Source organism: Ranitomeya imitator, chromosome 2 (assembly GCF_032444005.1).
Source record: "Ranitomeya imitator isolate aRanImi1 chromosome 2, aRanImi1.pri, whole genome shotgun sequence".
Taxonomy (NCBI): Eukaryota; Metazoa; Chordata; class Amphibia; order Anura; family Dendrobatidae; genus Ranitomeya; species Ranitomeya imitator.
Window position 1 is genome coordinate 638,278,474 of NC_091283.1, and position 25,009 is coordinate 638,303,482.

The 25,009-nt window shown below is 44.6% G+C and overlaps 1 protein-coding gene across 3 annotated transcripts in view; it reads left to right on the forward strand.

Annotated features, from left to right (window-relative positions):
- LOC138665336 (zinc finger protein 773-like) overlaps positions 1-25,009 on the forward strand; it is an 83,897-nt gene that overhangs the window by 53,856 nt on the left and 5,032 nt on the right. The window contains exon 2 of one of the 3 annotated variants that reach the window (XM_069752723.1): positions 2,386-2,527. The exons of 1 other annotated variant lie outside the window; for it this stretch is intronic. In XM_069752723.1, coding sequence (XP_069608824.1) covers positions 2,386-2,527 — 142 coding nt within the window. Of the gene's footprint in view, positions 1-2,385; positions 2,528-23,992; positions 24,100-25,009 lie in introns of those variants that run through there. One more of the 3 variants, XM_069752725.1, reaches the window with a different exon arrangement.

The following is a 25,009-nucleotide window of genomic DNA, read 5'->3' on the forward strand; positions in this document are numbered from 1 at the left end:
AACTGGACAACAACTTTTGGGGTCAAATTTATCCTGTTACCCTTGGGAAAATAAAAAATTGCAGGCTAAAAGATCATTTTTGAGAAAATAATTTTTTTTTTTTATTTTCATGGCTCTGCGTTATAAACTTTTGTGAAGCACTTGGGGGTTCAAAGTCCTCACCACACATCTAGATTAGTTCCTTTGGGGGTCTAGTTTCCAAAATGGTGTCATTTCTGGGGGATCTCCAATGTTTAGGCACACAGGGGCTCTCCAAACGTGACATGGTGTCCGCTAATGATTGGAGCTAATTTTCCATTTAAAAAGCCAAATGGCGTGCCATCCCTTCCGAGCCCTGCCGTGCGCCCAAACAGTGGTTTACCCCCACATATGGGGTATCAGCGTACTCAGGACAAACTGGACAACAATATTTGGGGTCCAATTTCTCCTATTATCCTTGGCAAAATAGGAAATTCCAGGCTAAAAAATCATTTTTGAGGAAAGAAAAATTATTTTTTATTTTCATGGCTCTGCGTTATAAACTTCTGTGAAGCACCTGGGGGTTTAAAGTGCTCAATATGCATCTAGATAAGTTCCTTGGGGGGTCTAGTTTCCAAAATGGGGTCACTTGTGGGGGAGCTCCAATGTTTAGGCACACAGGGGCTCTCCAAACGCGACATGGTGTCCGCTAACAATTGGAGCTAATTTTCCATTCAAAAAGTCAAATGGCGCGCCTTCCCTTCCGAGCCCTGCCGAGTGGCCAAACAGTGGTTTACCCCCACATATGAGGTATCGACGTACCCGGGAGAAATTGCCCAACAAATTTTATGATCCATTTTATCCTACTGCCCATGTGAAAATGAAAAAATTGAGGCGAAAATAATTTTTTTGTGAAAAAAAAGTACTTTTTCATTTTTACAGATCAATTTGTGAAGCACCTGAGGGTTTAAAGTGCTCACTAGGCATCTAAATAAGTTCCTTGGGGGGTCTAGTTTCCAAAATGGGGTCACTTGTGGGGGAGCGCCAATGTTTAGGCACACAGGAGCTATCCAAACGCGACATGGTGTCCGCTAACGATGGAAATAATTTTTCATTCAAAAAGTCAAATGGCGCTCCTTCCCTTCCGAGCCTTACCATGTGCCCAAACAGTGGTTTACCCCCACATGTGAGGTATTGGTGTACTCAGGAGAAATTGCCCAACACATTTTAGGATCCATTTTATCCTGTTGCCTATGTGAAAATGAAAAAATTGAGGCTAAAAGAATTTTTTTGTAAAAAAAACAGTACTTTTTCATTTTTACGGATCAATTTGTGAAGCACCTGGGGGTTCAAAGTGCTCACTATGCATCTAGATAAGTTCCTTGGGGCGTCTAGTTTCCAAAATGGGGTCACTTGTGGGGGAGCTCCAGTTTTTAGGCACACGGGGGCTCTCCAAACGTGACATGGTGTCCGCTAAAGAGTGGAGCCAATTTTTGATTCAAAAAGTCAAATGGTGCTCCTTCCCTTCCAAGTCCTGCCGTGCGCCCAAACAGTGGTTTACCCCCACATATGAGGTATCAGCATACTCAGGACAAATTGGACAACAACTTTCGTGGTTCAGTTTCTCCTTTTACCATTGGGAAAATAAAAAAATTGTTGCTAAAAGATAATTTTTGTGACTAAAAAGTTAAATGTTCATTTTTTCCTTCCATGTTGCTTCTGCTGCTGTGAAGCACCAAGGGTTAATAAACTTCTTGAATGTGGTTTTGAGTACCTTGAGGGGTGCAGTTTTTAGAATGGTGTCACTTTTGGGTATTTTCAGCCATATAGACCCCTCAAACTGACTTCAAATGTGAGGTGGTCCCTAAAAAAAATGGTTTTGTAAATTTCGTTGTAAAAATGACAAATCGCTGGTCAAATTTTAACCCTTATAACTTCCTAACAAAAAAAAATTTTGTTTCCAAAATTGTGCTGATGTAAAGTAAACATGTGGGAAATGTTATTTATTAACTATTTTGTGTCACATATCTCTCTGGTTTAACAGAATAAAAATTCAAAATGTGAAAATTGCGAAATTTTCAAAATTTTCGCCAAATTTCCGTTTTTATCACAAATAAACGCAGAATTTATTGACCTAAATTTACCACTAACATGAAGCCCAATATGTCACGAAAAAACAATCTCAGAACCGCTAGGATCCGTTGAAGCGTTCCTGAGTTATTACCTCATAAAGGGACACTGGTCAGAATTGCAAAAAACGGCAAGGTCTTTAAGGTCAAAATAGGCTGGGTCATGAAGGGGTTAAAGGCGTAATAAAAATTCTGCAATTAAACCTTGCAGTTGAACCTGGAGAGTTCAGAAGATATCTGTAGAATTATTATCTGCCTGTAAAAATAGCAGTATACAATAATAAACTTTCTTCTTTAGGTGCCTTCATGATCTGCCACAGAAACCAGGCAAAGCTATCAACCCTTTTCCCAAGGAACAAAGTATGGACAAAAAGAATAGTCAGATGACAGAGAAGATACTACACCTTGCCCTGGAGATTATCTACTTGCTGACCGGAGAAGTGAGAAATTTCGTTTCCTGATGTTGGATAGACCCTTAAAGTAGCACACCCAATATTTTTTTTTTTTCCGCTAAACCTGTGTAATATAGTGCGTTAATTTACTCACCGATCGCTATTTGGTCCTCTTCTAACTCATATTACTTCTTTCCCAACTTGCCGGATCACACTGGGGTTTATGTGCGGGCTGGAAGTGTTTTTACAATGCAAGCCTATAGAGTTTCAAAACAAGACTGCTACCTGGGTTAAGAACCTTTTTTCTGCCAACGGCCACTTTGATATTTAATCTATCATTCTGGGGGGCCGTACAAAATTATCAACTTGAAAATGATCCTGGTATATTTGGTCAAACAATTAATTCACCCGAAATCTGATAACTGGAAATGCGTCTCTTTCGTGCAGTGTGATGTTGGATGGTAATGATCATGTTACTAAGTGCTTTTCCAGATTTGTGTCAGTCTTGAGAGTTTTCAACTCTTTGCGATGATTTGGAAAGAACTCGCAGCAGGAAATGTATATTACACTGTAGGTCTGCTCAAGGTGGCAAATTCATCACTGCTCATGTTACATTTATAGAACTCGAGCAGTGGGAGGTCTGCAGTATGTACAGGTCCTTCTCAAAAAATTAGCATATAGTGTTAAATTTCATTATTTACCATAATGTAATGATTACAATTAAACTTTCATATATTATAGATTCATTATCCACCAACTGAAATTTGTCAGGTCTTTTATTGTTTTAATACTGATGATTTTGGCATACAACTCCTGATAACCCAAAAAACCTGTCTCAATAAATTAGCATATTTCACCCATCCAATCAAATAAAAGTGTTTTTTAATAACAAACAAAAAAACCATCAAATAATAATGTTCAGTTATGCACTCAATACTTGGTCGGGAATCCTTTGGCAGAAATGACTGCTTCAATGCGGCGTGGCATGGAGGCAATCAGCCTGTGACACTGCTGAGATGTTATGGAGGCCCAGGATGCTTCAATAGCGGCCTTAAGCTCATCCAGAGTGTTGGGTCTTGCGTCTCTCAACTTTCTCTTCACAATATCCCACAGATTCTCTATGGGGTTCAGGTCAGGAGAGTTGGCAGGCCAATTGAGCACAGTAATACCATGGTCAGTAAACCATTTACCAGTGGTTTTGGCACTGTGAGCAGGTGCCAGGTCGTGCTGAAAAATGAAATCTTCATCTCCATAAAGCATTTCAGCCGATGGAAGCATGAAGTGCTCCAAAATCTCCTGATAGCTAGCTGCATTGACCCTGCCCTTGATGAAACACAGTGGACCAACACCAGCAGCTGACATGGCACCCCACACCATCACTGACTGTGGGTACTTGACACTGGACTTCAGGTATTTTGGCATTTCCTTCTCCCCAGTCTTCCTCCAGACTCTGGCACCTTGATTTCCGAATGACATGCAAAATTTGCTTTCATCAGAAAAAAGTACTTGGGACCACTTAGCAACAGTCCAGTGCTGCTTCTCTGTAGCCCAGGTCAGGCGCCTCTGCCGCTGTTTATGGTTCAAAAGTGGCTTTACCTGGGGAATGCGGCACCTGTAGCCCATTTCCTGCACACGCCTGTGCACGGTGGCTCTGGATGTTTCCACACCAGACTCAGTCCACTGCTTCCTCAGGTTCCCCAAGGTCTGGAATCAGTCCTTCTCCACAATCTTCCTCAGGGTCCGGTCTCCTCTTCTCGTTGTACAGCGTTTTCTGCCACATTGTTTCCTTCCAACAGACTTACCATTGAGGTGCCTTGATACAGCACTCTGGGAACAGCCTATTTGTTGAGAAATTTCTTTCTGGGTCTTACCCTCTTGCTTGAGGGTGTCAATGATGGCCTTCTTGACATCTGTCAGGTCGCTAGTCTTACCCATGATGGTGGTTTTGAGTAATGAACCAGGCAGGGAGTTTATAAAAGCCTCAGGTATCTTTTGCATGTGTTTAGAGTTAATTAGTTGATTCAGAAGATTAGGGTAATAGGTCGTTTAGAGAACCTTTTCTTGATATGCTAATTTATTGAGACAGGTTTTTTGGGTTATCAGGAGTTGTATGCCAAAATCATCAGTATTAAAACAATAAAAGACCTGACAAATTTCAGTTGGTGGATAATGAATCTATAATATATGAAAGTTTAATTGTAATCATTACATTATGGTAAATAATGAAATTTAACACTATATGCTAATTTTTTGAGAAGGACCTGTATATCACATAGGAGACACCGAGACTGGTGTTTATACATCAAATAAGAGACACAGGCTGCTATATATATTATGTAAGCTACACTGGGATTTATATATAAATATTTACATATATGTAACTTAGGATACACTGAGACTGATGCAGATACATCACATAGGGGACTCTGAGATTGTCATATACTTATCACATAGTACACACTGGAATAGGTGCATAGTTCCCAACCGTCCCTCATTCTGCGGGACTGTCCCGATTTTCAGGCTTTGCCCCGTAGTGCGGGGACTCTGCTTCTCCCGCAGACAGCAGGAGAAGCAGCCGGCACGCCCCCTTGCATGAGGTCACGCCCCTTCCCCTGCAGTCTGTTTTTCTTCCAGTGTGCGCGGTACAGCTCAGAGGGAGACAGAGGGGACATTTTTGAGGTACGTGTCAAGGAGGGGGTGTGTGCCACACATTGATGTATCAGCTGGTCATCCCTGCATCCGCAGAGCCTTACACCACATATTGGCTGCTCTGTGCGCACAGGACCTGTGATGAGGTCACAGGAGGGGAGGAGCAGGGGTCACATGATCGGGACCTCAGTGGATTGCAGGACTCGGCTGTGGCGCTGGTTGCCAACTTGCCATGGTGCTGCTGGATGAGGTAAGTAAGCTGCCTTGTGTGGGGTCAGGAGGTGTTTACAGTGTGGATGTAAATATATGATTCACCGCACTCTCTTAAGTAATGTATATTATAATGAGAATTTATTATATATATAATCTGGGAGCGGAACAGAATATACAAATGATGCGATCTTTATACAACGTTTCGGCTCAGCCCGAGCCTTTATCACGTAATCGCTGTGAAGAAAAGAAACATGCGTAGAACAAAACAAACAAAAAATAAATAAATACAGGGAATAATCATAAACAAAAAGATTGGACAAATGCATGATATAAAAGCATCGGTGAAACAGGTTATCCGGGATAAACGATAAATCTGGTGGGTTCACCCACGGCATCCGCCATATATATATATATATGCAAATGAAAAGAGCAAAAAGCGAGAGACGAGACGAGTTCAGAGTGTAGCATCAGATTGTGGTGACACAGGGTAGCATAACGATCTTGATTGCCCTGTGGGTAAAAGCGACACTGTGAATAGTGCATCGGAAAAAAAAAGGGAAAGAAGATAAAAAGCCAGAGGGCTAACTGGATAGGGTGCAAATATAAGTGACCAGAACCAACATCCCCTTGAAGCGTATAGTATGTGAAGGTTCCCTGCTGGCTATACACTAAGCTGGCACAGAGTTTACCTTATTTCAGTACATATAATGTATAGGTAATGAATGGTAGTTCACATGAAGACCCTGTATTATGGAGAAAAGCCCATCAGTGTAAGCCACGGGGATAGCCCCACAATGTGCCCCTAAGGATGTATGCAATACCTAGGGAAATGTAAGAGTCCACCTGAAGCAGCCAAGGGTATGGATCTGAAAGGGTAAAAAGTGTGTAAGTAAGGTTGTTCCCATAGCGGCTGGCTCAAACTGAGAGCTTAGCCAGGCAGTCCCATGTTACCTGCGGTGTCCTGGTAGGAAAGCGGCGCTCCCGCGCCTTGCTGTAGCCGGCGTGTATGGGATACTGCACTGATTCTATTTATGGAAGCCCGGGACGCCGCACCGGAAGTGCGCGGCGCAAACCGGAAGTGACGTGTCACAACCACACAGTATGAACCGCGCATGTCAGTAGGTTGCTATGTTACTCAGTAAACATGTCACAACCATGCCAGGAAAGGATGAGTTCTGTGCTGCGTATAGGTGGGGAATAATCGGCGCTTACATATAAGTAGTGTGGGGGGCAAGCCCAATGTAATAAAGAGGCAAATGTAGTGGGACTAGATGAAAAACATTGTATATATATGGGTGACTGATGTCTATGTCGCAGTGATAACTGTACAACATGGGCTAAGTGTTGCAAACAGGTGGAGACTGTTAGTTGTCTATAAAACGCTCAGTGTGTTGCGCACAGGTAGAGATTGCCAGGTGCCTACAAAAATAGGCAGTATAAATGGGGAAAAAAATAGGAAAAATTGGAAAATAATAATTACGGAGGTGAGTATAACAGGACTGCATATGTAGAGGAGAATATGCCTGCTAATAAATACATGTGTACAGCAAAAACTATAGAAGCACATCTGCAAGCACATCTACTTAATTGAATTCTCACGTGTGAAAGGGAACTAATCCAACTGTGTATATGCTACTAAAAAGTTATAATGGTCTGTAGATGTATGATGGCTAGATGTATATGTTGATGCATGTATGCAGGCAAAAGGGTAACTCACCTAGATTCAAAGAGGGGAGTGGATCTAAGGTCACAATGTATTAGCGAGTCTGGAATAAGATAACAGAGAGGTTAGTAAAGAAAAAGTACAAAGAAATAACAAATGCTCATAACAACCAGTCAATTTCCCTGTTGAGACCCTTTGGGGCCAAGGTGTCCAATTTGTGGATCCAATACGTCTCACGTGACCTAAGTAACTTGATGTGATCACCCCCTCGCCTAGGACGGGGGACATGCTCAATGACTTGAAATTTTAATTGGGCCACTGTGTGTCTGAACTTTGAAAAATGGTCTGGTATGGGTAGCCAATTCTTTCCACACCTGATGGTGGATTTATGGCTGGCGATTCGTTCCTTGATATGTTGTGTGGTTTCACCCACATATAGAAGCCCACAGGGGCATTTAATCAAATAGATAACAAAATTGGAGTTGCACGTGTAAAAGTCTCGTATGGGATAGGATTTGCCAGTCAAAGGGTGGGTTATGCAATCCGACTTTATGATATTGGAGCACGACGCGCAGCTAAGGCAGGGGAAAGTGCCACGATGTCGGGTAGTGAGGTACGTCTGAGTGGTAGCAGGGCATGCACTGCCCAAGTCTGCCCTGACAAGTTTATCTTTGATATTCGTGGGTCTTTTACTACACATAAGTGCCGGTTCCCTGAACGGGGGAATGTCAAAGCATACCCTTTGACTGGCAAATCCTATCCCATACGAGATTTTTACACGTACAACTCCAATTTTGTTATCTATTTGATTAAATGCCCCTGTGGGCTTCTATATGTGGGTGAAACCACACAACATATCAAGGAACGAATCGCCAGCCATAAATCCACCATCAGGTGTGGAAAGAATTGGCTACCCATACCAGACCATTTTTCAAAGTTCAGACACACAGTGGCCCAATTAAAATTTCAAGTCATTGAGCATGTCCCCCGTCCTAGGCGAGGGGGTGATCACATCAAGTTACTTAGGTCACGTGAGACGTATTGGATCCACAAATTGGACACCTTGGCCCCAAAGGGTCTCAACAGGGAAATTGATTGGTTGTTATGAGCATTTGTTATTTCTTTGTACTTTTTCTTTACTAACCTCTCTGTTATCTTATTCCAGACTCGCTAATACATTGTGACCTTAGATCCACTCCCCTCTTTGAATCTAGGTGAGTTACCCTTTTGCCTGCATACATGCATCAACATATACATCTAGCCATCATACATCTACAGACCATTATAACTTTTTAGTAGCATATACACAGTTGGATTAGTTCCCTTTCACACGTGAGAATTCAATTAAGTAGATGTGCTTGCAGATGTGCTTCTATAGTTTTTGCTGTACACATGTATTTATTAGCAGGCATATTCTCCTCTACATATGCAGTCCTGTTATACTCACCTCCGTAATTATTATTTTCCAATTTTTCCTATTTTTTTCCCCATTTATACTGCCTATTTTTGTAGGCACCTGGCAATCTCCACCTGTGCGCAACACACTGAGCGTGTTATAGACAACTAACAGTCTCCACCTGTTTGCAACACTTAGCCCATGTTGTACAGTTATCACTGCGACATAGACATCAGTCACCCATATATATACAATGTTTTTCATCTAGTCCCACTACATTTGCCTCTTTATTACATTGGGCTTGCCCCCCACACTACTTATATGTAAGCGCCGATTATTCCCCACCTATACGCAGCACAGAACTCATCCTTTCCTGGCATGGTTGTGACATGTTTACTGAGTAACATAGCAACCTACTGACATGCGCGGTTCATACTGTGTGGTTGTGACACGTCACTTCCGGTTTGCGCCGTGCACTTCCGGTGCGGCGTCCCGGGCTTCCATAAATAGAATCAGTGCAGTATCCCATACACGCCGGCTACAGCAAGGCGCGGGAGCGCCGCTTTCCTACCAGGACACCGCAGGTAACATGGGACTGCCTGGCTAAGCTCTCAGTTTGAGCCAGCCGCTATGGGAACAACCTTACTTACACACTTTTTACCCTTTCAGATCCATACCCTTGGCTGCTTCAGGTGGACTCTTACATTTCCCTAGGTATTGCATACATCCTTAGGGGCACATTGTGGGGCTATCCCCGTGGCTTACACTGATGGGCTTTTCTCCATAATACAGGGTCTTCATGTGAACTACCATTCATTACCTATACATTATATGTACTGAAATAAGGTAAACTCTGTGCCAGCTTAGTGTATAGCCAGCAGGGAACCTTCACATACTATACGCTTCAAGGGGATGTTGGTTCTGGTCACTTATATTTGCACCCTATCCAGTTAGCCCTCTGGCTTTTTGTCTTCTTTCCCTTTTTTTTCCGATGCACTATTCACAGTGTCGCTTTTACCCACAGGGCAATCAAGATCGTTATGCTACCCTGTGTCACCACAATCTGATGCTACACTCTGAACTCGTCTCGTCTCTCGCTTTTTGCTCTTTTCATTTGCATATATATATATATGGCGGATGCCGTGGGTGAACCCACCAGATTTATCGTTTATCCCGGATAACCTGTTTCACCGATGCTTTTATATCATGCATTTGTCCAATCTTTTTGTTTATGATTATTCCCTGTATTTATTTTTTGTTTGTTTTGTTCTACGCATGTTTCTTTTCTTCACAGCGATTACGTGATAAAGGCTCGGGCTGAGCCGAAACGTTGTATAAAGATCGCATCATTTGTATATTCTGTTCCGCTCCCAGATTATATATATATAATAAATTCGCATTATAATATACATTACTTAAGAGAGTGCGGTGAATCATATATTTACTGTAACTGAGACCTTTGGTCTATTACACCAGCACCTCGCTATAGGCTGAGTGCACACCATTACGTTTCTTCTGTACAGTGTGGATGTAGCAGACAGTGTGTATGAGGTCAGGTGTATGGAGCGGAGCCGTGTGTGTATGTGGTGTATGTAGTGGAGCCTTGTGTGTACGAGGTGTATGGAGCGGAGCTGAATGTGTACGAGGTGTACGGAGTAGAGCCGTGTGTGTATGAGGTGTATGGAGCGGAGCCGTGTGTGTATGAGGTGTATGGAGCGGAGCCGTGTGTGTGAGGCGTATGGAGCGGAGCTGAGTGTGTATGAAGCGTATGGAGCGGGGCTGTGTGTGTATGAGGTGTATGGAGCGGAGCCGTGTGTGTATGAGGTGTATGGAGCGGAGCCGTGTGTGTATGAGGTGTATGGAGCGGAGCCGTGTGTGTATGAGGTGTATGGAGCGGAGCCGTGTGTGTATGAGGTGTATGGAGCGGAGCCGTGTGTGTATGAGGTGTATGGAGCGGAGCCGTGTGTGTATGAGGTGTATGGAGCGGAGCCGTGTGTGTATGAGGTGTATGGAGCGGAGCCGTGTGTGTATGAGGTGTATGGAGCGGAGCCGTGTGTGTACGAGGTGTATGGAGCGGAGCCGTGTGTGTACGAGGTGTATGGAGCGGAGCCGTGTGTGTACGAGGTGTATGGAGCGGAGCCGTGTGTGTACGAGGTGTATGGAGCGGAGCCGTGTGTGTACGAGGTGTATGGAGCGGAGCCGTGTGTGTACGAGGTGTATGGAGCGGAGCCGTGTGTGTACGAGGTGTATGGAGCGGAGCCGTGTGTGTACGAGGTGTATGGAGCGTAGCCGTGTGTGTGAGGTGTGCGGAGCGGAGCCACGTGTGTACGAGGTGTATGGAGTGGAGTGCCTGTGTACGGAGCGGAGCAGTGTGTGTAGGAGTAGCTATGTGTGGCCATTATACGGTTCGAAGTATCATATGCGGCCAATATACAGTATGGAGCATCATGTGCGATCATTATACGGTATGGAGCATCATGTGGGGCCATTATACAGTATGGAGCATCATGTGGGGCCATTATACAGTATGGAGCATCATGTGCAGTCATTATACAGTATGGAGCATCATGTGCGGTCATTATACAGTATGGAGCATCATGTGCGGTCATTATACAGTATGGAGCATCATGTGGGGCCATTATACAGTATGGAGCATCATGTGTGGTCATTATACAGTATGGAGCATCATGTGGGACCATTATACAGTATGGAGCATCATGTGGGGCCATTATACAGTATGGAGAATCATGTGTGGCCATTATACAGTATGGAGCACAGCACACCACATATTGGCTGCTCTGTGCGCACAGGACCTGTGATGAGGTCACAGGAGGGGAGGAGCAGGGGTCACATGATCGGGACCTCCGTGAATTGCAGGACTCGGCTGTGCTGGTTGCCATCTTGCCATGTTGCTGCTGGATGAGGTAAGTAAGCTGCCTTGTGTGTGGGGTCAGGAGGTGTTTACAGTGTGGATGTAGCAGAGCAGAGCCATGTGTGTACGAGGTGTATGGAGCGGAGCCGTGTGTATGAGGTGTATGGAGCGGAACCGTGTGTATGAGGTGTATGGAGCGGAGCCGTGTGTATGAGGTGTATGGAGCGGAGCCGTGTGTGTATGAGGTGTATGCAGCGGAGCTGAATGTGTACAAGGTGTACGGAGCGGAGCCGTGTGTGTGTATGAGGTGTATGGAGCGGAGCCGTGTGTGTGAGGTGTACGGAGCGGAGCTGGATATGTACGAGGTGTATGCAGCGGAGCTGGAGGTGTACGGAGCGGAGCCGTGTGTGTATGAGGTGTATGGAGCGGAGCTGAATGTGTACGAGGTGTATGGAGCGGAGCGCGTGTGTACGGATCGGAGCCGTGTGTGCAAAGTGTCCGGAGCACAGCCGCGTGTGTAGGAGTAGCTATGTGTGGCCATTATACGGTACGAAGTATCATGTGCGGCCAATATACAGTATGGAGCATCATGTGCGGCCAATATACAGTATGAAGCATCATGTGTGGTCATTATACAGTATGGAGCATCATGTGGGGCCATTGTACAGTATGGAGCATCATGTGTGGCCATTATACAGTATGGAGCATTGTGTGGCCATTATACAGTATGGAGCATCATGTGTGGTCATTATTGTTATGATTAGGCAACTCAGTACCACAGTGAACATAGAGGTCAGAGCACATACAGTGATCTGACAATAATCCAAAAACATAGAACGAGCTCTGAGACGTGGGAACTCTGTTGACCGCAATCCCTAATCCTATCCAACAACACTAGAGGCAGCCGTGGATTGCGCCTAACGCTACCTATGCAACTCGACACAGCCTGAGAAACTAGCTAGCCTGAAGATAGAAAATAAGCCTACCTTGCCTCAGAGAAATACCCCAAAGGAAAAGGCAGCCCCCCACATATAATGACTGTGAGTAAGATGAAAAGACAAACGTAGAGATGAAATAGATTTAGCAAAGTGAGGCCTGACTTTCTGAACAGAGCGAGGATAGGAAAGGTAACTTTGCGGTCAACACAAAACCCTAAAAACCACGCAAAGGGGGCAAAAAGACCCTCCGTACCGAACTAACGGCACGGAGGTACACCCTCTGCGTCCCAGAGCTTCCAGCAAACAAATAGATAAGCTGGACAGAAGAAAAGCAAACAAAATAGCAAAGGAAAACTTAGCTATGCAGAGCAGCAGGCCACAGGAACGATCCAGGAGGAAAACAAGTCCAATACTGGAACATTGACAGGAAGCCAGGATCAAAGCACTAGGTGGAGTTAAGTAGAGCAGCACCTAACGACCTCACCACATCACCTGAGAGACGAAACTCAGAAGCCGCAGTACCACTTCCCTCCACCAACGGAAGCTTACAGAGAGAATCAGCCGAAGTACCACTTGTGACCACAGGAGGGAGCTCTGCCACAGAATTCACAACAGTACCCCCCCCTTGAGGAGGGGTCACCGAACCCTCACCAGTGCCCCCAGGCCGACCAGGATGAGCCACATGAAAGGCACGAACAAGATCGGGAGCATGGACATCAGAGGCAAAGACCCAGGAATTATCTTCCTGAGCATAACCCTTCCACTTAACCAGATACTGGAGTTTCCGTCTTGAAACACGAGAATCCAAAATCTTCTCCACAATATACTCCAACTCCCCCTCCACCAAAACCGGGGCAGGAGGGTCAACAGAAGGAACCATAGGTGCCACGTATCTCCGCAACAATGACCTATGGAATACGTTATGTATGGAAAAAGAATCTGGAAGGGTCAGACGAAAAGACACAGGATTAAGAACCTCAGAAATCCTATACGGACCAATGAAACGAGGTTTAAACTTAGGAGAGGAAACCTTCATAGGAATATGACAAGAAGATAACCAAACCAGATCCCCAACACGAAGTCGGGGACCCACACAGCGTCTGCGATTAGCAAAACGTTGAGCCTTCTCCTGGGACAAGGTCAAATTGTCCACTACCTGAGTCCAAATCTGCTGCAACCTGTCCACCACAGTATCCACACCAGGACAGTCCGAAGACTCAACCTGTCCTGAAGAGAAACGAGGATGGAACCCAGAGTTGCAGAAAAATGGCGAAACCAAGGTAGCCGAGCTAGCCCGATTATTAAGGGCGAACTCAGCCAAAGGCAAAAAGGACACCCAGTCATCCTGATCAGCAGAAACAAAACATCTCAGATATGTTTCCAAGGTCTGATTGGTTCGTTCGGTCTGGCCATTAGTCTGAGAATGGAAAGCCGAGGAAAAAGACAAGTCAATGCCCATCCTACCACAAAAGGCTTGCCAAAACCTCGAAATAAACTGGGAACCTCTGTCAGAAACGATATTCTCTGGAATGCCATGCAAACGAACCACATGCTGGAAGAACAATGGCACCAAATCAGAGGAGGAAGGCAATTTAGACAAGGGTACCAAATGGACCATCTTAGAAAAGCGATCACAGACCACCCAAATGACTGACATCTTTTGAGAAACGGGAAGATCTGGAATAAAATCCATAGAGATATGTGTCCAAGGCCTCTTCGGGACTGGCAAGGGCAAAAGCAACCCACTGGCACGAGAACAGCAGGGCTTAGCCCGAGCACAAATCCCACAGGACTGCACAAAAGTACGCACATCCCGCGACAGAGATGGCCACCAAAAGGATCTAGCCACTAACTCTCTGGTACCAAAGATTCCAGGATGACCAGCCAAGACCGAACAATGAACCTCAAAGATAACTTTATTCGTCCACCTATCAGGGACAAATGGTTTCTCCGCTGGACAACGATCAGGTTTATTAGCCTGAAATTTTTGCAGCACTCGCCACAAATCAGGGGAGATGGCAGACACAATTACTCCCTCTTTGAGGATACCCGCCGGCTCAGATACACCCGGAGAGTCAGGCACAAAACTCCTAGACAGAGCATCCGCCTTCACATTTTTAGAGCCCGGAAGGTATGAAATCACAAAGTCAAAACTGGCAAAAAACAACGACCAACGAGCTTGTCTAGGATTCAACCGCTTGGCGGACTCGAGATAAGTCAAGTTCTTATGATCAGTCAAGACCACCACGCGATGCTTAGCTCCTTCAAGCCAATGACGCCACTCCTCGAATGCCCACTTCATGGCCAGCAACTCTCGGTTGCCCACATCATAATTTCGCTCAGCAGGCGAAAACTTCCTGGAAAAGAAGGCGCACGGTTTCATCACTGAGCAATCAGAACCTCTCTGCGACAAAACAGCCCCTGCTCCAATGTCAGAAGCATCAACCTCGACCTGGAACGGAAGCGAAACATCTGGTTGACACAACACAGGGGCAGAAGAAAAACGACGCTTCAACTCTTGAAAAGCTTCCACAGCAGCAGAAGACCAATTGACCACATCAGCACCCTTCTTGGTCAAATCGGTCAATGGTTTAGCAATACTAGAAAAATTGCAGATGAAGCGACGATAAAAATTAGCAAAGCCCAGGAACTTTTGCAGACTTTTCAGAGATGTCGGCTGAGTCCAATCATGGATGGCTTGGACCTTAACAGGATCCATCTCGATAGTAGAAGGGGAAAAGATGAACCCCAAAAATGAAACCTTCTGCACACCAAAGAGACACTTTGATCCCTTCACAAACAAAAAATTAGCACGCAGGACCTGAAAAACCGTTCTGACCTGCTTCACATGAGACTCCCAATCATCCGAGAAGATCAAAATGTCATCCAAGTACACAATCAGGAATTTATCCAGGTACTCTCGGAAGATGTCATGCATAAAGGACTGAAACACTGATGGAGCATTGGCAAGTCCGAATGGCATTACTAGATACTCAAAATGACCCTCGGGCGTATTAAATGCAGTTTTCCATTCATCGCCTCGCTTAATTTGCACAAGATTATACGCACCACGAAGATCTATCTTGGTGAACCAACTAGCCCCCTTAATCCGAGCAAACAAATCAGATAACAACGGCAAGGGGTACTGAAATTTAACCGTGATCTTATTTAGAAGGCGGTAATCTATACAAGGTCTCAGCGAACCATCCTTCTTGGCTACAAAAAAGAACCCTGCTCCTAATGGCGACGATGACGGGCGAATATGCCCCTTCTCCAGGGACTCCTTCACATAACTGCGCATAGCGGCGTGCTCAGGCACAGATAAATTAAACAATCGGCCTTTTGGGAACTTACTACCAGGAATCAAATTGATAGCACAATCACAATCCCTATGCGGAGGTAGGGCATCGGACTTGGGCTCATCAAATACATCCCGGTAATCAGACAAGAACTCTGGAACCTCAGAAGGGGTGGATGACGAAATTGACAGAAATGGAACATCACCATGTACCCCCTGACAACCCCAGCTGGACACCGACATGGATTTCCAATCTAATACTGGATTATGGACTTGTAGCCATGGCAACCCCAACACGACCACATCATGCAGATTATGCAACACCAGAAAGCGAATAACCTCCTGATGTGCAGGAGCCATGCACATGGTCAGCTGGGTCCAGTACTGAGGCTTATTCTTGGCCAAAGGCGTAGCATCAATTCCTCTCAATGGAATAGGACACTGCAAGGGCTTTAAGAAAAACCCACAATGCTTAGCATACTCCAAGTCCATCAAATTCAGGGCAGCGCCTGAATCCACAAATGCCATGACAGAATACGATGACAAAGAGCAGAACAAGGTAACGGACAGAAGAAATTTTGACTGTACTGTACCAATGGTGGCAGACCTAGCGAACCGCTTAGTGCGCTTAGGACAATCAGAGATAGCATGAGTGGAATCACCACAGTAGGAACACAGCCCATTCAGACGTCTGTGTTCTTGCCGTTCAACTCTGGTCAAAGTCCTATCGCACTGCATAGGCTCAGGTTTAAGCTCAGGTAATACCGCCAAATGGTGCACAGATTTACGCTCACGCAAGCGTCGACCAATCTGAATGGCCAAAGACATAGACTCATTCAAACCAGCAGGCATAGGAAATCCCACCATGACATCCTTAAGGGCTTCAGAGAGACCCTTTCTGAACATAGCTGCCAGCGCAGATTCATTCCATTGAGTGAGCACGGACCACTTTCTAAATTTCTGACAATATAACTCTATCTCATCCTGACCCTGACAAAGAGCCAGCAAATTTTTTTCTGCCTGATCCACAGAATTAGGTTCATCGTACAGCAATCCGAGCGCCAGGAAAAACGCATCGATATTACTTAATGCAGGATCTCCTGGCGCAAGAGAAAATGCCCAGTCCTGAGGGTCGCCACGCAAAAAAGAAATAATGATCAAAACCTGTTGAACTGGATCACCAGAGGAGCGAGGTTTCAAGGCCAGAAATAGTTTACAATTATTTTTGAAACTCAGAAACTTAGTTCTATCACCAAAAAACAAATCCGGAATAGGAATTCTTGGTTCTAACATAGATTTCTGATCAATGGTGTCTTGAATCTTTTGTACTCTTGCCGAGAGCTGATCCACACATGAAGACAGACTTCTAATGTCCATTGCTACACCTGTGTCCTGAACCACCCAAATGTCTAGGTGAAAAAAAAGGCAAAACACAGTGCAGAGAAAAAAAATGGTCTCAGAACTTCTTTTTTCCCTCTATTGAGAATCATTAGTACTTTGGCTTCCTGTACTGTTATGATTAGGCAACTCAGTACCACAGTGAACATAGAGGTCAGAGCACGTACAGTGATCTGACAATAATCCAAAAACATAGAATGAGCTCTGAGACGTGGGAACTCTGTTGACCGCAATCCCTAATCCTATCCAACAACACTAGAGGCAGCCGTGGATTGCGCCTAACGCTACCTATGCAACTCGACACAGCCTGAGAAACTAGCTAGCCTGAAGATAGAAAATAAGCCTACCTTGCCTCAGAGAAATACCCCAAAGGAAAAGGCAGCCCCCCACATATAATGACTGTGAGTAAGATGAAAAGACAAACGTAGAGATGAAATAGATTTAGCAAAGCGAGGCCCGACTTTCTGAACAGAGCGAGGATAGGAAAGGTAACTTTGCGGTCAACACAAAACCCTAAAAACCACGCAAAGGGGGCAAAAAGACCCTCCGTACCGAACTAACGGCACGGAGGTACACCCTCTGCGTCCCAGAGCTTCCAGCAAACAAATAGATAAGCTGGACAGAAGAAAAGCAAACAAAATAGCAAAGGAAAACTTAGCTATGCAGAGCAGCAGGCCACAGGAACGATCCAGGAGGAAAACAAGTCCAATACTGGAACATTGACAGGAAGCCAGGATCAAAGCACTAGGTGGAGTTAAGTAGAGCAGCACCTAACGACCTCACCACATCACCTGAGGGAGGAAACTCAGAAGCCGCAGTACCACTTCCCTCCACCAACGGAAGCTTACAGAGAGAATCAGCCGAAGTACCACTTGTGACCACAGGAGGGAGCTCTGCCACAGAATTCACAACACATTATACAGTATGGGGCATCATGTGGGGCCATTATACAGTATGGAGCATTGTGGGGCCATTATACAGTATGGAGCACTGTGGCCATTATACAGTATTGAGCATCATGTGTGGCCATTATACAGTATGGAGCACTGTGTGGCCATATTTTGTTGTTTATAATTATTCTTTATGAAACAGTGTGATCAGCAGTGCTAAATGGGTGTGGTTGGGACGTGGATATGGGTGTGACTAGTTATGAATGGGTGTGGTCAGAGGTGTGACCTAAAATTTGCTGTGTTGCGCGCCGCAAACTTTGTCCCTCTTTCCTATCTTCAAAAGTTGGGAGGTATGTAGGTGTATATACATCACATAAGAGATATTGAAACTGCTGTATTTATCACGTAGGCTGCACTGGGACTGGTATATATACACATCACATAGGATACACTGGGACTGTTGTATATACACATCACATAAGATATACTGGGACTGTCATATATACACATCACATAGGATACAGTGAGACTGGTATATATACATTACAAAAAATATACTGGGGCTGGTATACATATATCACATAGGAGACACTGGGACTGGTGTATTGACATAACAGAATAAACTGGGAATGGTGTATATATCACAATTTAGGCTATGTGCACACATTCAGGATTTCTTGCAGAAATTTCCTGAGCATAACAGGACATTTTCTTCAAGAAATCCGCATGAGTTTTTCTCACGTTTTACCGCGTTTTTGGTGCGTTTTTTTTGCGGATTTTTCCGGAGGTTCCCAATGCAATAATATAGTGGGAAATCCGCAGAAAATCCGCAAAATTAACCCCTCTGTGACCTTAGACGTACTATCCCGTCGAGGTGCCCTGGGCTTATCTGACCCTGGACGGGATAGTACGTCATAGCCGATCGGCCGCGCTCACGGGGGGAGCGCGGCCGATCGCGGCCGGGTGTCAGCTGCTTATCGCAGCTGACATCCGGCACTATGTGCCAGGAGCGGTCACGGACCGCCCCCGGGCACATTAACCCCCGGCACACCGCGATCAAAGATGATCGCGATGTGCCGGCGGTGCAGGGAAGCACCGCGCAGGGAGGGGGCTCCCTGCGGGCTTCCCTGAGCCCCCCGCAGCAACGCGATGTGATCGCGTTGCTGCGAGGGTCTCCTCACCTCCCTCCCTGCTCGAGCCCCGGATCCAAGATGGCCGCGGATCCGGGTCCTGCAGGGAGGGAGGTGGCTTCACAGAGCCTGCTCAGAGCAGGCACTGTGAAGGCTGCAGCGCTGCATGTCAGATCAGTGATCTGACAGAGTGCTGTGCAAACTGTCAGATCACTGATCTGTGATGTCCCCCCCTGGGACAAAGTAAAAAAGTAAAAAAAAAATTTTCCAAATGTGTAAAAAAAATAAAAAAAAAATATTCCAAAATAATGAAAAAAAAAAAAAAATATTATTCCCATAAATACATTTCTTCATCTAAATAAAAAAAAAAAAACAATAAAAGTACACATATTTAGTATCGCCGCGTCCGTAACGACCCGACCTATAAAACTGTCCCACTAGTTAACCCCTTCAGTAAACACCGTAAGAAAAAAAAAAAAAAAACGAGGCAAAAAACAACGCTTTATTATCATACCGCCGAACAAAAAGTGGAATAACACGCGATCAAAAGGACAGATATAAATAACCATGGTACCGCTGAAAACGTCATCTTGTCCCGCAAAAAAAGAGCCGCCATACAGCATCATCAGCAAAAAAATAAAAAAGTTATAGTCCTGAGAATAAAGCGATGCAAAAATAATTATTTTTTCTGTAAAATAGTTTTTATCGTATAAAAGCGCCAAACCATAAAAAAATGATATAAATGAGGTATCGCTGTAATCGTACTGACCCGAAGAATAAAACTGATTTATCAATTTTACCAAACGCGGAACGGTATAAACGCCTCCCCCAATAGAAATTCATGAATAGCTGGCTTTTGGTCATTCTTCCTCACAAAAATCGGAATAAAAAGCGATAAAAAAATGTCACGTGCCCAAAAATGTTTTCAATAAAAACGTCAACTCGTCCCGCAAAAAACAAGACCTCACATGACTCTGTGGACCAAAATATGGAAAAATTATAGCTCTCAAAATGTGGTATTGCAAAAAATATTTTTTGCAATAAAAAGGGTCTTTCAGTGTGTGACGGCTGCCAATCATAAAAATCCGCTAAAAAACTCGCTATAAAAGTAAATCAAACCCCCCTTCATCACCCCCTTAGTTAGGGAAAAATAAAAAAAAAATGTATTTATTTCCATTTTCCCATTAGGGCTAGGGTTAGGGCTAGGGCTAGGGCTAGGGTTAGGGCTAGGGTTAGGGCTAGGGTTAGGGTTAGGGCTAGGGTTAGGGCTAGGGTTAGGGCTAGGGTTAGGGCTAGGGTTAGGGTTAGGGCTAGGGTTAGGGCTAGGATTAGGGTTAGGGTTGGGGCTACAGTTAGGGTTGGGGCTAAAGTTAGGGTTTAGATTACATTTACAGTTGGGAATAGGGTTGGGATTAGGGTTAGGGGTGTGTCAGGGTTAGAGGTGTGGTTAGGGTTACCGTTGGAATTAGGGTTAGGGGTGTGTTTAGATTAGGGTTTCAGTTATAATTGGGGGGTTTCCACTGTTTCGGCACATCAGGGGCTCTCCAAACACGACATGGCGTCCGATCTCAATTCCAGCCAATTCTGCGTTGAAAAAGTAAAACAGTGCTCCTTCCCTTCCGAGCTCTCCTGTGTGCCCAAACAGGGGTTTACCCCAACATATGGGGTATCAGCGTACTCAGGACAAATTGGACAACAACTTTTGTGGACCAATTTCTCCTGTTACCCTTGGGAAAATACAAAACTGGGGGCTAAAAAATAATTTTTGTGGGAAAACAAAAAGATTTTTTATTTTCACGGCTCTGCGTTATAAACTGTAGTGAAACACTTGGGGGTTCAAAGTTCTCACAACACATCTAGATAAGTTCATTGAGGGGTCTAGTTTCCAATATGGGGTCACTTGTGGGGGGTTTCTACTGTTTAGGTACATTAGGGGCTCTGCAAACGCAATGTGACGCCTGCAGACCAATCCATCTAAGTCTGCATTCCAAATGATGCTCCTTCCCTTCCGAGCCCTCCCATGCGCCCAAACGGTGGTTCCCCCCCACATATCGGGTATCAGCGTACTCAGGACAAATTGGACAACAACATTTAGGGTCCAATTTCTCCTGCTAACCTTGGAAAAATACAAAACTGGGGGCTAAAATATAATTTTTGTGGAAAAAAAAATTTTTTTTATTTGCATGGCTCTGCGTTATAAACTGTAGTGAAATACTTGGGGGTTCAAAGCTCTTACAACACATCAAGATGAGTTCCTTAGGGGGTCTACTTTCCAAAATGGTGTCACTTGTGGGGGGTTTCTACTGTTTAGGTACATTAGGGGCTCTGCAAACGCAATGTGACGCCTGCAGACCATTCCATCTAAGTCTGCATTCCAAATGGCGCTCCTTCCCTTCCGAACCCTCCCATGCGCCCAAACGGTGGTTCCCCCCCACATATGGGGTATCAGCGTACTCAGGACAAATTGGACAACAACTTTTGGGGTCCAATTTCTCCTGTTACCCTAGGGAAAATACAAAACTGGGGGCTAAAAAATAATTTTTGTGGGAAAAAAATTTTGTTTTATTTTTATGGCTCTGCATTATAAACTTCTGTGAAGCCCTTGGTGGGTCAAAGTGCTCACCACACATCCAGATAAGTTCCTTAGGGGGTCTACTTTCCAAAATGGTGTCACTTGTGGGGGGTTTCAATGTTTAGGCACATCAGTGGCTCTCCAAACGCAACATGGCGTCCCATCTCAATTCCTGTCAATTTTGCATTGAAAAGTCAAACGGCGCTCCTTCCCTTCCGAGCTCTCCCATGCGCCCAAACAGTGGTTTACTGCCACATATGGGGTATCAGCGTACTCGGGACAAATTGGACAACAACTTTTGAGGTCCAATTTCTTCTCTTACCCTTGGAAAAATAAAAAATTGGGGGCAAAAATATAATTTTTGTGAAAAAATATGATTTTTTATTTTTACGGTTCTGCATTATAAACTTCTGTGAAGCACTTGGTGGGTCAAAGTGCTCACCACACCTCTAGATAAGTTCCTTAGGGGGTCTACTTTCCAAAATGGTGTCACTTGTGGGGGGTTTCAATGTTTAGGCACATCAGTGGCTCTCCAAACGCAACATGGCGTCCCATCTCAATTTCTGTCAATTTTGCATTGAAAAGTCAAACTGCGCTCCTTCCCTTCCGAGCTCTCCCATGCGCCCAAACAGTGGTTTACTGCCACATATGGGGTATCAGCGTACTCAGGACAAATTGGACAACAACTTTTGAGGTCCAATTTCTTCTCTTACCCTTGGAAAAATAAAAAATTGGGGGCAAAAATATAATTTTTGTGAAAAAATATGATTTTTTATTTTTACGGCTCTGCATTATAAACTTCTGTGAAGCACTTGGTGGGTCAAAGTGCTCACCACACATCCAGATAAGTTCCTTAGGGGGTCTACTTTCCAAAATGGTGTCACTTGTGGGGGGTTTCAATGTTTAGGCACATCAGTGGCTCTCCAAACGCAACATGGCGTCCCATCTCAATTTCTGTCAATTTTGCATTGAAAAGTCAAATAGCGCTCCTTCCCTTCCGAGCTCTCCCATGCGCCCAAACAGTGGTTTACTGCCACATATGGGGTATCAGCGTACTCAGGACAAATTGGACAACAACTTTTTGGGTCCAATTTCTCCTGTTACCCTTGGTAAAATAAAACAAATTGGAGCTGAAGTAAATTTTTTGTGTAAAAAAGTTAAATGTTCATTTTTATTTAAACATTCCAAAAATTCCTATTAAACACCTGAAGGGTTAATAAACTTCTTGAATGTGGTTTTGAGCACCTTGAGGGGTGCAGTTTTTAGAATGGTGTCACACTTGGGCATTTTCTATCATATAGACCCCTCAAAATGACTTCAAATGAGACGTGGTCCCTAAAAAAAAATGGTGTTGTAAAAATGAGAAATTGCTGGTCAACTTTTAACCCTTATAACTCCCTAACAAAAAAAAAAATTGGTTCCAAAATTATGCTGATGTAAAGGAGACATGTGGGAAATGTTACTTATTAAGTATTTTGTGTGACATATCTCTGTGATTTAATTGCATAAAAATTCAAAGTTTGAAAATTGCGAAATTTTCAAAATTTTCGCCAAATTTCCGTTTTTTTCACAAATAAACGCAGGTACTATCAAAGAAATTTTACCACTATCATGAAGTACAATATGTCACGAGAAAACAATGTCAGAATCACCAGGATCCGTTGAAGCGTTTCGGAGTTATAACCTCATAAAGGGACAGTGGTCAGAATTGTAAAAATTGGCCTGGTCATTAACGTGCAAACCACCCTTGGGGGTAAAGGGGTTAATGAACATGCTGTGTTTTTTTTTTTCGCGGAAAAAAACGCAGCATGTGCACAAAAATTGCAGAATGCATTCTAAATGATGGGATGCATAATGTATGCGTTTTTTTCACGTTTTTATCGCGAAAAAACACAAAAAATCTGCAACGTGTGCACACAGCCTCACACTTGGCCTGTTGGGTATACATCACAAGATGCTGAGACTGCTTCAGATACATGACATATGACACACCGAGATTGCAGCCTTCGTGTCAAGAGTGGGATGGGAGCAGGGAGCGAGCTAACTCTGCCCACAAATGCCCAGCATCAGTACATAATCTAGTGATGCATATATTACATCATTCAGTAGTGAATGCTACATGCACATACTCACAGCCTAAGGAAACATTAAAGGTCTGGTGGCCAGTAAAAGTGGATCTGCGGCCTAAGCACCATGGTCCATAGGGGACTACCTAAGGGCAAGAGTAAGTGATGCTCCAGGCCGTAAATGGCCGGCGGGCTTTAAGTTACCAACCCCTGCGCCAAAGGCTTACACCGTAAAAGCAACTTCTGTCTCACACATAAAACCCAGTGTGATCCACTAAGTCGGAATTGAAGTCATGTGCCCCAGAAGAGGATCGGAGCAGTCCTGGAAACCAGAGAAGATGGCTGCTGGTGAGCATATTAACACACACTAAATAACACCCACACTTAGTTAGATTTACCTAATATAGATATTAGAGTGTTTCTTTAAAGGGTTATTCTCAAATTATCTATTGAGCAGCTCAGAGGAATGTCGTATTCTTACAGTCTCATCACTTCTTGGTTCCTGGCAGGCAGTCTTCCTTGAGTAAAAGTTATGGTGAGTAGCAGAGCTGCAGTATTAGTAGAACTACAAAGCTTAGCACAAGGTCTGCTGTAACACATACAGCTATAAATGGTTTGTTCTGGAGGCTACACTGCCATCACTATGTTTAAACAGAGAATGGTATTTGAACAAGCAAAAAGCTCTAGACAGTGAGAGCAGTGACCTGGGTGCTGGGGATTGTGATTCTAGAAGATTGATAAGAGCAAGATTTATAGGCAGCTCAGTCAGGAGCTGGGGAGGGAGGTGAGCAGATAACTGGTGTATAGAAATCAGTGGGCTGGAGAGAGGTGGCTGGTATGTGAAGAGTTAACTTCTCTCCTTGACTCTAACTAAAGGTACCGTCCCATTTAGCAATGCTGCAGCGATCTAGACAACTATGCCGATCGCTGCAGCGTCGCTGTTTCGTCGTTGTGTGGTCGCTGGAGAGCTGTCACACAGACAGCTCTCCAGCGACCAACGATGCCGAAGTCCCCAGGTAACCAGGGTAAACATCGGGTTACTAAGCACAGGGACGCGCTTAGTAACCCGATGATTACCGTGGTTAACATTGTAAATGTAAAAAAAAAAAAACACTACATACTTACATTCCGGTGTCTGTCGCGTCCCTCGGCGTCAGCTTCCCTGCACTATGTTAGCGCCCGGCGCTGACACAGTGCAGGGAAGCTGACGCCGGGGGACGCGACAGACACCGGAATGTAAGTATGTAGTGTTTTTTTTTTTTTTTTTTACATTTACAATGGTAACCAGGGTAAATATCGGGTTACTAAGCGCGGCCCTGCGCTTAGTAACCCGATGTTTACCCTGGTTACAAGTGAAGACATCGCTGGATCGGCGTCACACACGCCAATTCAGCGATGTCAGCGGGTGATCCAGCGACGAAATAAAGTGCTGGCCTTCTAGATCC